Raw genomic sequence first — 12,082 nt, forward strand, 5'->3', positions numbered from 1 at the left:
CCGCGAACAAGCCAAGCATGCCGAAATCATCAGACACCTGACCGCCAAAATCCCCACCGCCGCCGACGCCGTCCCCGCAAGGGCGCCGAAGCGCTCCCTGTCCAGTTCTTCGGAAGCCTCCGCGGTCGCTCCCTCCCCATCATCCTCCACTGCGCCGACCACAGCCAGGACGGTGGCCCAGACTCGGGCCGGGCAAAAGAAATTAGATGCCGAGGCCGCCGCTGCTGCCGAAGCTCCCAAAGCAAAGGCGCCCAGAACAGGGGTTCTTACTCGAGCCCAGGAAGAAAAGCTCAAGAAGGATACTGAAGCTGCCGATGCTGCCAAGGCCAAAGGCGGAGCTGACGCCGCCCCGTCTACGAGTGACAAGAAGTGAACGATTCTTTTCTTTTTATTTACCAACGGGGAGTACACAAAAGTAGCGTTAGCTCATCTTTTCATCTCTATTTCCTACCTTTCAGTCTCCGTCTCCCTGACTGACTCAGTTGTTTTCGTGTTCAAGGCAATTTCTGTTTTTATTAACTTTTCCATGTCCTTGTTTTTACCCATTATTACAAAAAATGAATTTAAATAAAAACCATCGTTCTGCCTCGCTATAATATATCTAAATCTAATTACTACAGTGCCGCTGAGCCAGCCAACTACCTAATTACTTAGACAAAATAGATACCTGTTAACTAATTTGCACTCTAGGAAACAGCTGCCTTATGGTCGCAACCCCCCCCAGGGTGGGCGAAATATTATCGCTGGGGCAACGATAAATATCGCTTATCGCCGATAATCGTGCGATATCGTCGATAAATATCGATAACATTGATAATGCTTAGTCAGCTATCAATCTATCTCCGCCTCAACCTCCACAACTCGTTCTCGAATACATCCTGGCTCCCCCGTAAGCCTGACCTAATCCAATGCTTCAAGATTCAAGCATTTCCACTGTACTTTCTCCTAGTCGCATTCTTTCCCACGTTATCGTACGACGAGCCCCAGAAAAGACCCTTTCCGGCTCAGCACTCATTGCCGGGATTGATAGGATGTTGATTGCCAATTGAGATAGCTTCGGCCAGCGTCTTCGTTGCTCTATACGGAGCCACCAATAGAGAGATGATCCTTCGATTTGACGAGGTGGCTCTGACAAGTACTCTTCAAGTTCATCTTTGCTTGGTGGCCTTGGAAAGTTCTCAAGACCTCGCATTAAGGTATCCAAATCATCATTCGGATTCGGATTCTGATCTTGGCTCCTCTCCTTCTCAATCAGAAGAGCTGACTGTGGTTTATTTTCTGCTCCTTTGAAGTTGATCCAGAGCGTTTTGACCGCTTGGATTGCTGGCTTGACCCATTTTTTCTCCCAATTATACTTGAGATATTCAGTCTTCCTCGAAGGATGGAAAAGAATCGCAGCAGCATAATACGGAGTATCTTCCGTCTTGGCATAGTATTTGTCGAAAGTCTGCCAGCTCTTTTGGATTCGTTGAGAGATAAAGGGATTAGATTTGAAGGTTTCCTGGCTCCTCCTATAATGCTGAACCAACGCATCCATAACAAGAAGAACTCGGTCGATTGTTGCATGATCTCCCTCAGTAGTTTTTGTTGCTGAATAAAACGGCTTAAGGAAGGATTGGATAAATCGAAGAATCTCCCAATCTTGCGGAGAAAGAAAGTCAGACTTCAGCTCTTCGTACCAAGCTTTCGAATAGGTATCAAGGGCTGATTCCTTTTCCAGTGCAACTCTTAACATCTCGTACCAGCTATTCCACCTTGTGCTATTATCGAGAGGAATATTCCGGCCGGCAAGAGTTTTAAACTGATTCGTACGAGAGACTGAACCACGGATGTGGATGACGATATTATGAAGCTTTCCAAGGGGGCCGATATTGCGAAAGAAGCCCGATTCGAAATCTTCTTCTTCTTCATCCTTTTGGAAAAGAAACGCTTGGACTGCTAGGTTGATAATATGCCCCGTACATCTGATTCGATTCTCTGACGCCTTCCAATAGAGGCCTTCTTCTTCAAACTTCGAATCGAGAAGTAAACAAAGTTTGTCATTAGAGGTAGCATTATCGCCGATAAATGCCCCAATCTTGTGATAGATTCCGAAATCCTGAAGAGTTTGGAAGAGAATATCGTGCTGGACCTCAGAGTGGTGTGAAGGAATAGAAGGTAGAGCGATTAGGGCCTTGACTAATTCCTCGGTTTCGAAATCCACAAATTGAGCACAAATCCCTAGGAATAGCTTGTGATTTGGAGAAGTCCAAATATCCAGAGCAAGGTGGATTGTTGAGAGCGCTGATTGGAGCTTCTTCCGTAGAATATCTTTATGAAGATTGAACGAGCTGCTAATCCGTAGTTTAAGCGTCGAATGTGATGAGATAAGACTCTGAGCCTCAGGATTTAGCTCCTGACAAAAGGCACGAAAGAATGGGCTCTCGATAATCCGGAAGGGAAGATTTTGGGTGACAATCATAGCAACAAGGGCTTCATTGAGGGTTTTCTGGTTGAGAATCTTCCTCATAACTCGGGTATCCAATTCAGAAGTCTGATCGATTTCCGATGCCTTGTTGTATAAGGAATGAGGAGATTGAGATGCCGTACGAGATGGGGCTTCGAGGGTGATAGCATGCTTGCGAAGGTGAAGTCGTACATTCGTGGTGCTTTGCCCAAACCAAGGGCAGTATTGGCAATAGTAGAGACGATTTTTGCCTTTGTGTGAAGGCTCAGTCGATAGTGGCTGTCGAAGATGATCATGTAGACTTGACTGAATAGTTTCTTGAGATACCAGAGATTCCTCGGTATCTTGTGTCGAGGGAGTGGACATTTTGTAGTTGAGCCACTTTCGTAGCTATATTACAAGGCGTAGCCGATGAAGATGATGATATTGAGGGGAGAGGAGGGGTAAAAAATTATCTGCTTACTAAGCAACCGATATCGACGATATCGGTCGATATCGTCAATATCGGCGATAACAATTATTGATTCAATATCTCGGCGATAAGCTTATCGTCGCCCACCCTGACCCCCCCCCCCCCCCCTCCCTAAAAAACAATTCTTCCACCACTCTTTAAACCATTTATAGCGGTTGAGCCTAGTTGCTAATCGTGAAGAAAATAGAGTGGCTAATACTTGGGCAAATTCGGACTATGCCATATATATTTTCTCTCCTCTAAACTAGCATTACCAGCCACCGAGGTAGATAGGTGCCTTATCATGAGTTTGTACAAGACCCGTGTTCGCTACCTAGTTATATCCCCAACCACTCTCCTCCCCCTCCCCTCTTCCCTATCGAAGATTGACAACGGTGTTAATTAGAGCATGAAATAGAGGCTGATCAGAAATACCTTCGTACCACCATCTTGGCTCGCTCATAGCCACGTTCAATAGCTTGAAATGTGAAAGACGCCGCAATTATTAGCTAACCCACTCTTGGCAACGAACGACCTGGCGCCTCATGCTCGTCCAGCAGCAATCTTGCGGCAACGGCACGCAAAGTACCTGGCATCTGCGCGCCCAACGGGGCCCCCACAAACTTGTACTCGGACAACCGTCGAGCCTCGCCGCAAACACGCTGTAAACTGTAGGGCGAGGCAGAATCTCTGTAGTTTGTCCCCGCCCTCTGTACCCGAGACACGAGTCTTTCTTCGTTCATGTCACATGGACGAGGTGGCGAAGAGCCCCTACCCTTCTCTGGGCATCTACAGCTGGGACGAAATTACATTGTAGCTCTTCTGTGTATTAGCGTATTCCTGCCCTAATACAATGAGGCCTCTTGGTATCTATTTCGAAAAAATTGGAAAATAAAGAAAAAATGAAACAATCATTCAATCATGTTTCCCGGTTTGACCGGCAAAGCGATCCCACGGATAATAGTCTTCCAGTTGGTCGCCGAAATTCATCAAATCCTCCAAGTTTCCAGACCACGTGCCGCCCAGCTCCATGTCCTCGAACGAAGCAGGAATGTGAAACTCGGAAACTTGCATCCGACTGCGTATTGAATGGGTCGTTCTCGACACCCTGCTCCCCAAAAAGGGAGTCATGTCTGCAGTCGGCATATTGCCGTCCTGGGGCGCCAGGCGGAGCGAAGAAAGATCGGTTGAACTGGATAAGACAACGCCGCCATCTATCTGGGAACCGCCCAGCCGTCTCGCGGTCTGATGTTTCAGACCGGGGTTGGTCGTCCTGGATTCCGTTGCCACCGGAGGAGCGGTCGGGCGCCATGCGCACGCGGCGCCAGCCACTCTTCGATCAGCACGTCCAAGCCGCTAGAGACCAGCCCCTCAAGATGCGATGCCATAGCCTGCTGTGTTGTGGGGGCTGAGATCCCCTCTACCTGGAGTCGGGCAACCAGGGTCTGAGTGCCTTGCTGTTGCACGTACTCGCGGAAATTGCAGAAATTATCAGACAGCCCCTGGTCGGTATAAGGCGAGCTCGACCGCACATGTTCTGGGAATGGCAGGCTCCAAATTGCAAACCACTGCTACAGGTCCGCCCTAGACTTCTTGTGTAGCACAGCCTGCTGTTAGTGCGAGATTCCGTGCTAAAGATCCCATTCCTTGTGCACACATCCCGGACCGGGCTGCTCATGGTGCCTCCGGTAACCATCCCCGTCGGGAAGAATTAACTTGCAGGGTTCGTAGTATATGGGCGTGTGTTTCCGGGCCAGGTGCTGTTCAATCCGGCTTATCTGGACAAATTTTTCCCGTCTCAACTAGTTACGGTGCCTATTGGGATCGAGTTTCCAAAAAGGGCAGGTAAGAGACTTGCCGCTTGGTAGATCGTGGCTGCGCTTCGGTTTCTTTGGTGGTGGCATGCGATCTGTCTTCGTCATCGCCATCTTCTTCGTTGCCCCTATTTCGTCTTGTCCTTTTGAGATTCGAACGACCGGACTCCTGGCTTGAGCTGGTGGTGCTGTGTCCTGTCACGCTGGATCTTGTCAAATTCGAACCACCATTTTGATTCGATTCGCTACTAGACGCCCGCTGGGAACTCGTGCCATCGCTAGGTTCACCATCAGGTGTGGCGGAGGGAGTACCGTGATCGGATTTCGATGGGGCTCCCAACGTTCAGTCTTGTATTGACGGAGCAATTGACGGGCTGTTGCTCGAAATACAGTGGATAGAATACCACGTGGATCAAGAGGAAACTCTTCTGGCGGGTCTGGAATTGACATCAAATCCGGATCCATCGATGTGGCGGGAGATTCGCTGAGTGAGACTTGGCCTGGAGTGTTAAAACTACTCTTGCTGGCCATCGGTGACGCCACAAACCCTTCCCTAGAGTGACTCGGGACATTGGAGTCGGGAATTACTTGGAAGGGTCCAAGTCGGGACAAGCCACTTGACGCTTTCGGACAGTTGTCGATGATGTGGCGGTAATTGTGAATATCTGCAGAGGATCGGGGCTGTGAAATAGTCGAGCACCTGCATCTCTCGTCGTGAGAGGGAATAACGTACCATAGGTAGACGCCACCTGCCTTCTTCACAAGTTTCCATCTGCTGTCGGTGGCACAGAGAATCGAAACAAAATCTTTTGGGGATAATTCGACTCAAACGTTTCATCGGAGCTAACCAGGGGATGTGAAAGGCCGCCCTGAAGATACAAGGACTTTGCTTCCTGCTAATACTTCCGCTAAGTAGCGCATTCAAGATCTCGTTTCGGATGTCGTTCATCATCATTTTAGGTCTGGAGTTATCCCAGTGAAAAGAGGACTCCTTCAGAAGACTGTCGACCAGCCACGTGTATGTGTATGCCTTGCTGTTGAGGACGATTTGACTGTAGGTTGACAGCTCAGGGTGATTCGCATGATCGTCCATGTCATCTACGCCTTCGAAGTACTCTGAAACGACAGGCTCTTGGCGTCGTTCGAGAGATCTACTCTCCCACATGAGCATTTTTTCTTGAAGATACATCCCTTCAGGCTTCCTTGCGGCCATATCATATTCTTCGTCATTACAAAGTATGCGCTTCAACTGCGCAACTACCTCCCTGAAACAGCCATTGCATGACCCCAAAGCCGACGAAGAGAATTCCCATTTCCTCCTTCGGAGCTGAGCGGTTGCCGCCTCACGCTGAGCTAGGCTGAGCAAGAGGTCTTTTTTTGGGTTAACCCGGCTATACTTGCCGTAGTCTGAAATGGCAGTGGAGCTGTGAGGATGCTCTTCTGAGCCCAATTTCAGGACACCAGTGCCCCGCCACCTAGCCACCCCGTCTCTTTTCTTCCTACCAGAATGGATGAGCCTTTCTGTGTGATGACGGCAAGGCTTAGCGGCACGGGCTACCTAGCGCATGTCATGGAGTGTGGGTGGTTGGGGTAGGTTTTTCCTTAGGCGTTCGCCTTTTCCTAAAAATTTGAGTCCTCGCCATGAATGAAAAACACTACTTGCTGGTCTATGAACTTAACCCAACCAGCCCTATCTTCTACTACATATGTATGTAAGGTGCCTCTTAGGCCCGCTCTATATCTGCTGCGCGTGACAATGCATCACAGAAATGTAGGTAGGTGAATTGATCACGTTACCCGCGCTGTGGCACCTTCCTATGCTTCCCGAGGCGCAACGCGCTAATTAGCCACTGCCTGTAGACTATTCCGTATGTGCGGCGAGGGGAAATTATTGGGCGGAAGTGTTAATTATTAACCCATTCAGCCACCCCCAAAAATTGAGCGGCAAAACAACTTTTCCACTCTGCAACAGCAATATGCGCTTGGCGAATGTTCGTCTCAGCAATTTCCGTAGGCGTGCATGCCCCTGAGCTGGCGCTGCTTTAACCTGAGCTGCGGCGATCCTGGTATGGGTGTCTGCTGCACAGCCCCAAAGCCTCGTTACTGGCCACCCCGGCTAGATTTGCCATTTATCAAAACAAGGAAGGATCGACGGGAGTTTTGCTTCCACACAGGATCACGATCCCAGCGCACAGACGGTTCGTTCAGTGTCTTATTAGCATGTCAAGGACAGTGGATTTCGATAGTTTCTTGCTGTATGTGACAGTTCATGGGGAATCACGTACGTACCACGCCGGGTTACGGAGCCAGGAGACACTTTGTTATCTGTATGAAGCTGAACGAAAATGATGCGAAGATGCGTGGGACCTACAAAGCTGAGTCTTGGAATAGGCAACGATTTGCTAGCACCAGGGTATACGATCCCTGGGCTTACATCCTAGTGGCTGAGCCATGTGGTCCGACGATGACGAGGTAGATACGCAGGTCGCCACGACCTTGGTGGCTGCGATTTGAGAGCCTAAGCCTCGAAGGAACGGAAGTCCCAGTCAATCTGTCTACTTCTCGACTGCTAATCCACCCGCTGTTACAATGTAGGCTTGCGGAGAGTGATAACTTGCTCATCAGCGAAGGGAGAGAGCGTCTACTTAGCATCGGTAAAAGTACCCTTTAAGAAGATATGGATGCGTGATGTTATTGAGGTTAAAAAGGAAACAATTTACTTCAGTCTATGCTTTCAATATGGATGCCATCTAATAGAGGAAAAGCTGACAGATTGAGCTTGGGGGGATGCATTAACAATAACGCTCACCTCGTTCCATTACAGAGTACGTGCCTTTCTAACGTTACACAACGAACCGTTTTCTACCGTTGCTGGTACGTGCATTTTCCTACCGGCGCAGGTACGTACCTTTTTCTGCCAGTGCAGGATGCCTTTGTACCTTTTTTCTGCCGCTGCAGGTACGTAGTTTAGGCTTGTCCCCAATTTTGGTCACAACTGGAAAGGCCCGCTTTTCGGGACCATTTGTTCCTGTAGGCTTGGGCATTGGCGGTGTTTTCGGCCTCCAGCTGCCCAATATCTTCTGACCCCGATTTAGGGCCAAGGGACGCAAAAAGAGCCCAGACCTCATCGTTTATTACCCCAATACTGTACAGTACTCGCTCTTTATTCTCGTTTCAATGGTTATGCCAGGCGAATGGAGTCACTTCTGGAGGGCAGCTGGTTCACAACCGTCACCGCCCCAAGCGCTCTTCATAGATCGACTCACATGAGGGCGCAATTGCCCCGCCTACCGCTCCTTCCGAAAACTCTCGCGATTTTCGCTCGACTGGCAGGTTTCCTCGAAGTGGTAAAAGAGTTGTGACCAGGGCTTCGTAAGCTTGAGGCCGTTGGGATGGACCCCTGGCTGTGGACATCCCATGGCCTACTGCTATGTCTATGGTAGGTAGCTGCGTTGAGCCCCCAAACGATTGTAAACTTCTGACATCTGTCGTCAACGCTCTCAGAGCACCAGTCATCGTAGACGTTCGCTGGAGTGACGTAGCGGCCTCCTTGTCTCCCATCGGTTTTGGTGAATCTATTGCTGTATTCGGTCGAGTCCAAGACGCGAATCGTGAGACAGAGATGACCTGGGGTTGGGGCGATCGCGAGATCAAGGCGAGCGGAACAGCCGACGCGGGGTCAGGCCTGATCCGCCTCTTCTACGTAGGGGCACAATGCCAAGAGAATAATGCCAAACTTTTGCACTATTCTCTTGGCATTTATGCCCCGCGCTTCGCACTTTACCTTCTGGAGTCTGGTTCCTAACTGACCTAGCTTCATTTCGAAGCGAACATTACCTCTTCTTAGGCTTATGGGTTGAATCCTTGAAGGTACCTGTTTTGGAGCCGTTGGAAACGTCTGACCCCAAAAATAGGACACTTTCGAGGGCGAAAAGGGGAACTTAGCGGACCAAAGATTACCCGCAAGTGATCGAGTTTTCCTTTATTGGGACTACCCGCGAACTGCGAGTAAACCCCGTGGTCGAGTAGTCCTTTACTGGGATTAGTCACGAACTGCGAGTAAACCTCGTGATCGAGTAGTCCTTTATTGGGATAACTCGCGAACTGCGAGTAGACCCCCCAATCGAGCATTCCCATAATTGGTCTACTCGACAGTTTTGGTTGGCCGCCTTTTGGGTCTGCTCGAGAACTTTGAGTAGACCTTGCCACCGAGCATCCCCATTCTGGGTCTGGTCGAGAACTTTGAGCAGCCGTGGCAATCGAGCATCCCCATTCTGGGTCTGCTCGAGGACTTCGAATAGACCTTGCAACCGAGCATCCCCGTTCCACGTCCACTCGAGAGTTTCGGTTGGTCGCTTACAGCGAGCCAAGTTCTGGCCGATGGCACGACTTATAAAAAGGGCAAGAGTTTAATAGGGAACTGGTTTTGGCACATAACTGTACAACATGCATAACGTTAATTCCCATTATTTCAACTAGGGGAACTAATTCATTAACTTGTGGTGGATTTTTGAGAAACGGGTGCTGTAAGGTCAGCTTAATCCGCGATCATCAGGATAGCAACGTACCTCTGCTAGCTTGCTGGCGGAGGCAGTCATGGTTAGACTCAAGAAATCGATCGCCTCCGCTGACCAGTCCGTAGGGTTCTTCAACCGGAGTGTTGTCTCTGTTGATCCCATAGTAGCCATGCCTTCCTCTAAACATTCACCCATAATATTGCTCATGACCAGTCCTAAGGCTTTTGTATCAGCCAGCCGGTTCTCCGGAATAGCGACAGAGCAGTTTTCAGGATTAGCTATAAACCACCGTTAGCGAATAACCGCACAAGCCAACCTTACACTTACCAAGTTTGACAACTCCTGTAGTGGTCAAGAGTGCATGTTAGGCTCTTGGTCAGCCCAACACAAAACTGCCCTGTACCGAGTGAGCAGTTCCTTGGTAGTATTGCTTCAAGGGCAGCTGGAATTGTGGTAGCAATTGTACTAGCAGCGCTTTCAACCTTGCTTATTGCGCCTGGAACTGCGGTTGCAATCCGCCCGTTAGAATTAACCCCTCCAATCTGGGTTGAATGAAGGAAGTCTTGCTTCGTATAGCGGCGCTCTTGAGAGCCAGTGGGAACAAGAATTCCGGTAAAATCGAACTGCGGTGGGTACTTTGTTAATTTCCAAGCACAATATCGGTGGAGACACTTACTCGTAGTGTAGCTATACCTGCTTACGTGTTCTGCTCTTTAAACAACGCCAAGGTGACTAGAGTTGAGCAACATATGAGTGTAAGAAATGCAGTGACCGATGTATAGGTACTTGACCACTTATGTGAGTACATCATAAATCCCTTAATAGAGAAATTTATTTCTAATTAGTGTTTTCGGCAACTTTTTATATTTCAACGGTCACTACTTTACTTATAGCCTAAAGATCTCCCCTTGTGGTTTCAACGGGCTGAGGGCCCAAATATAGTCCGCAGCTCAAATCTATCCTATAGTTTGGCGAAACTCAGCCAAGTTTTGGGCTCCCGATGCTTTGGCCGCCGGGGCAAAGCTCTACACACTATGTGTCTCATGCTGCCTACACCCAGACGGTTCCCAAAAGTTGGCCAATCTGTACGGATCACGATGGACCTGGAACATGGAATCTAAGATGCCCAGGATTTGGGTTCATGGACCACTTTCGGGCTCTTTCATCGAGGACCTGGATAAGCCCAGTTTTGGGACCGTGTTGACACACACATATATATATATATATATTGTTATGACGCTCGTTGGTCAGGTCAATCGCCAATCAACTAAGCAGCTGTTAGAATAAAAGGGGGCCCAGGGGTCCAGGGCATCTAGTCAGCGGAGCTGACTGGATACCTGACACTGCCAGAGCGCCAGTGAGCCTGAGCCACCACAGTGACAAAGGCTGAAACCTGGAATAGGTCTATAAGAGAAAGGGGTTCTGGTTGCAAGCCAGAACCAACAGAAGCAATTCAATCAAGCAGTTGCAACCAAAAGATTCCAGAGTGCACCGTGTTTCTGACAGCAGCTATACATCCTCTCTTCAAGCCCAAATCCAGAGATACATCTTTCAAAATGGCGGCAGGTAACAGACCTACTGGGCAGAATCGCAGAAGGAAGATGGAGCACCGGCTTCGTGAGGCGGAAAAGAAGCAAAATGCAGAAATGATCGCGCTTTACCAAGAAGCTCTCAAGCAGAGAGATGAGCAGTTGGAATCTCTGAGTGCCGATCAGTTACAGAAGATGGATATCGATGACGAAGATGATCAGAAAGAGGAAGATGGTGATGACAAGAAGGAGGCAGAGAAGGAAGCAGAGAAGAGTGAGGCAGAGAAGAAGGAGGCAGAGAAGGAGGCAGAGAAGAAGGCCAAGAAGACGTCGAGGAAAGCCAGAAAGTCGCCATCTCCGAACATCATGCCATCCATCGAGAGGGATGAGAGCGATGGCAGCGAAGCTGGCAGTGATGTTGACTCTATTTTCTCTGATACTGACACTGATACTGACACTGACATTGACGATATAGTATATTCCAATGAGAAGCACGGCAGAGCATTATTCTCTTTTCCAGGAACCATGGCTATGAGAGATATCGAAACTGTTGGGTGGCTTGGTGGTAGGTTTAATGGATATATCAACAGGTACGGAAAGAAAGGAGCTGCCAGGTATCGCCTGGAAAGATCTGCCTTCCCGGCGGAGTAGGAGGATGACAAGCCGAAGGATCAAAGGGTTTCTAGCCGAAATAACAGATACGGAGACGAGAGACTTGACAGCGGCAAACCGAAGTACACGAAACGCCATATCCTTGGAATCTTCGGGGTAGCCTGGAAAGGTGGAAAAGGAGGCATTAGTCGTGACTATTTGGAGCTAATCGACCCTGACCTGGTAGACGACTGGAGAGACGCCCATACATATATTTTGATTCTCTGGAATATCGACGGGGTGAAGAAGTGTTGGGAGACACGGGCGACACTACGAAAGAGATGGGGGAAAGATGATGCCGATCATGGTATATATAAAGCCGCGATGGAGGCTGAGGATAGATACATCGAGGATAAGACCGGTGTTCGCCCTGCCAAGAGTAGGTCTCCTTCTGTCGGCCTCGCCGACAAATATGTTCGGAAGCAGCGCGAGAAGTCGCTTGGCACAAGCCGACCGTCGCCATCTCGATCAACCCCCGCAACAAAGTCCCCCGAGGCCACGCAGCCAAAGAATACAAGATTCTCAAATTCTTAGAAGCCGAGGGCTACAAGATCCTCTAGATCCTTGTCACCGGGGCCTAAGATATCCGATGAGCGGAGGGTGGATTTCCTCGCCGGTATGTTGGAATTGCTCGGTATCGGCAACTATGAGGACCTTGATAGTGACGGGAAACG

The 12,082-nt window shown here is 49.2% G+C and overlaps 1 protein-coding gene across 1 annotated transcript; it reads left to right on the forward strand.

Annotated features, from left to right (window-relative positions):
* Positions 1-10,784: 10,784 nt before the first annotated feature.
* On the forward strand, positions 10,785-11,968 carry B0T26DRAFT_674994 (uncharacterized protein; the record flags this gene model as incomplete). The annotated part of the gene is made up of 4 exons (XM_060439773.1): positions 10,785-11,169; positions 11,233-11,322; positions 11,728-11,787; positions 11,835-11,968. The coding sequence occupies 4 exons, from the start codon at positions 10,785-10,787 to the stop codon at positions 11,966-11,968; spliced, it is 669 nt and encodes a 222-aa protein (XP_060299345.1).
* Positions 11,969-12,082: the final 114 nt, after the last annotated feature.

Source organism: Lasiosphaeria miniovina, assembly GCF_030549165.1.
Source record: "Lasiosphaeria miniovina strain SMH2392-1A chromosome Unknown B0T26scaffold_3, whole genome shotgun sequence".
Lineage (NCBI taxonomy): Eukaryota > Fungi > Ascomycota > Sordariomycetes > Sordariales > Lasiosphaeriaceae > Lasiosphaeria > Lasiosphaeria miniovina.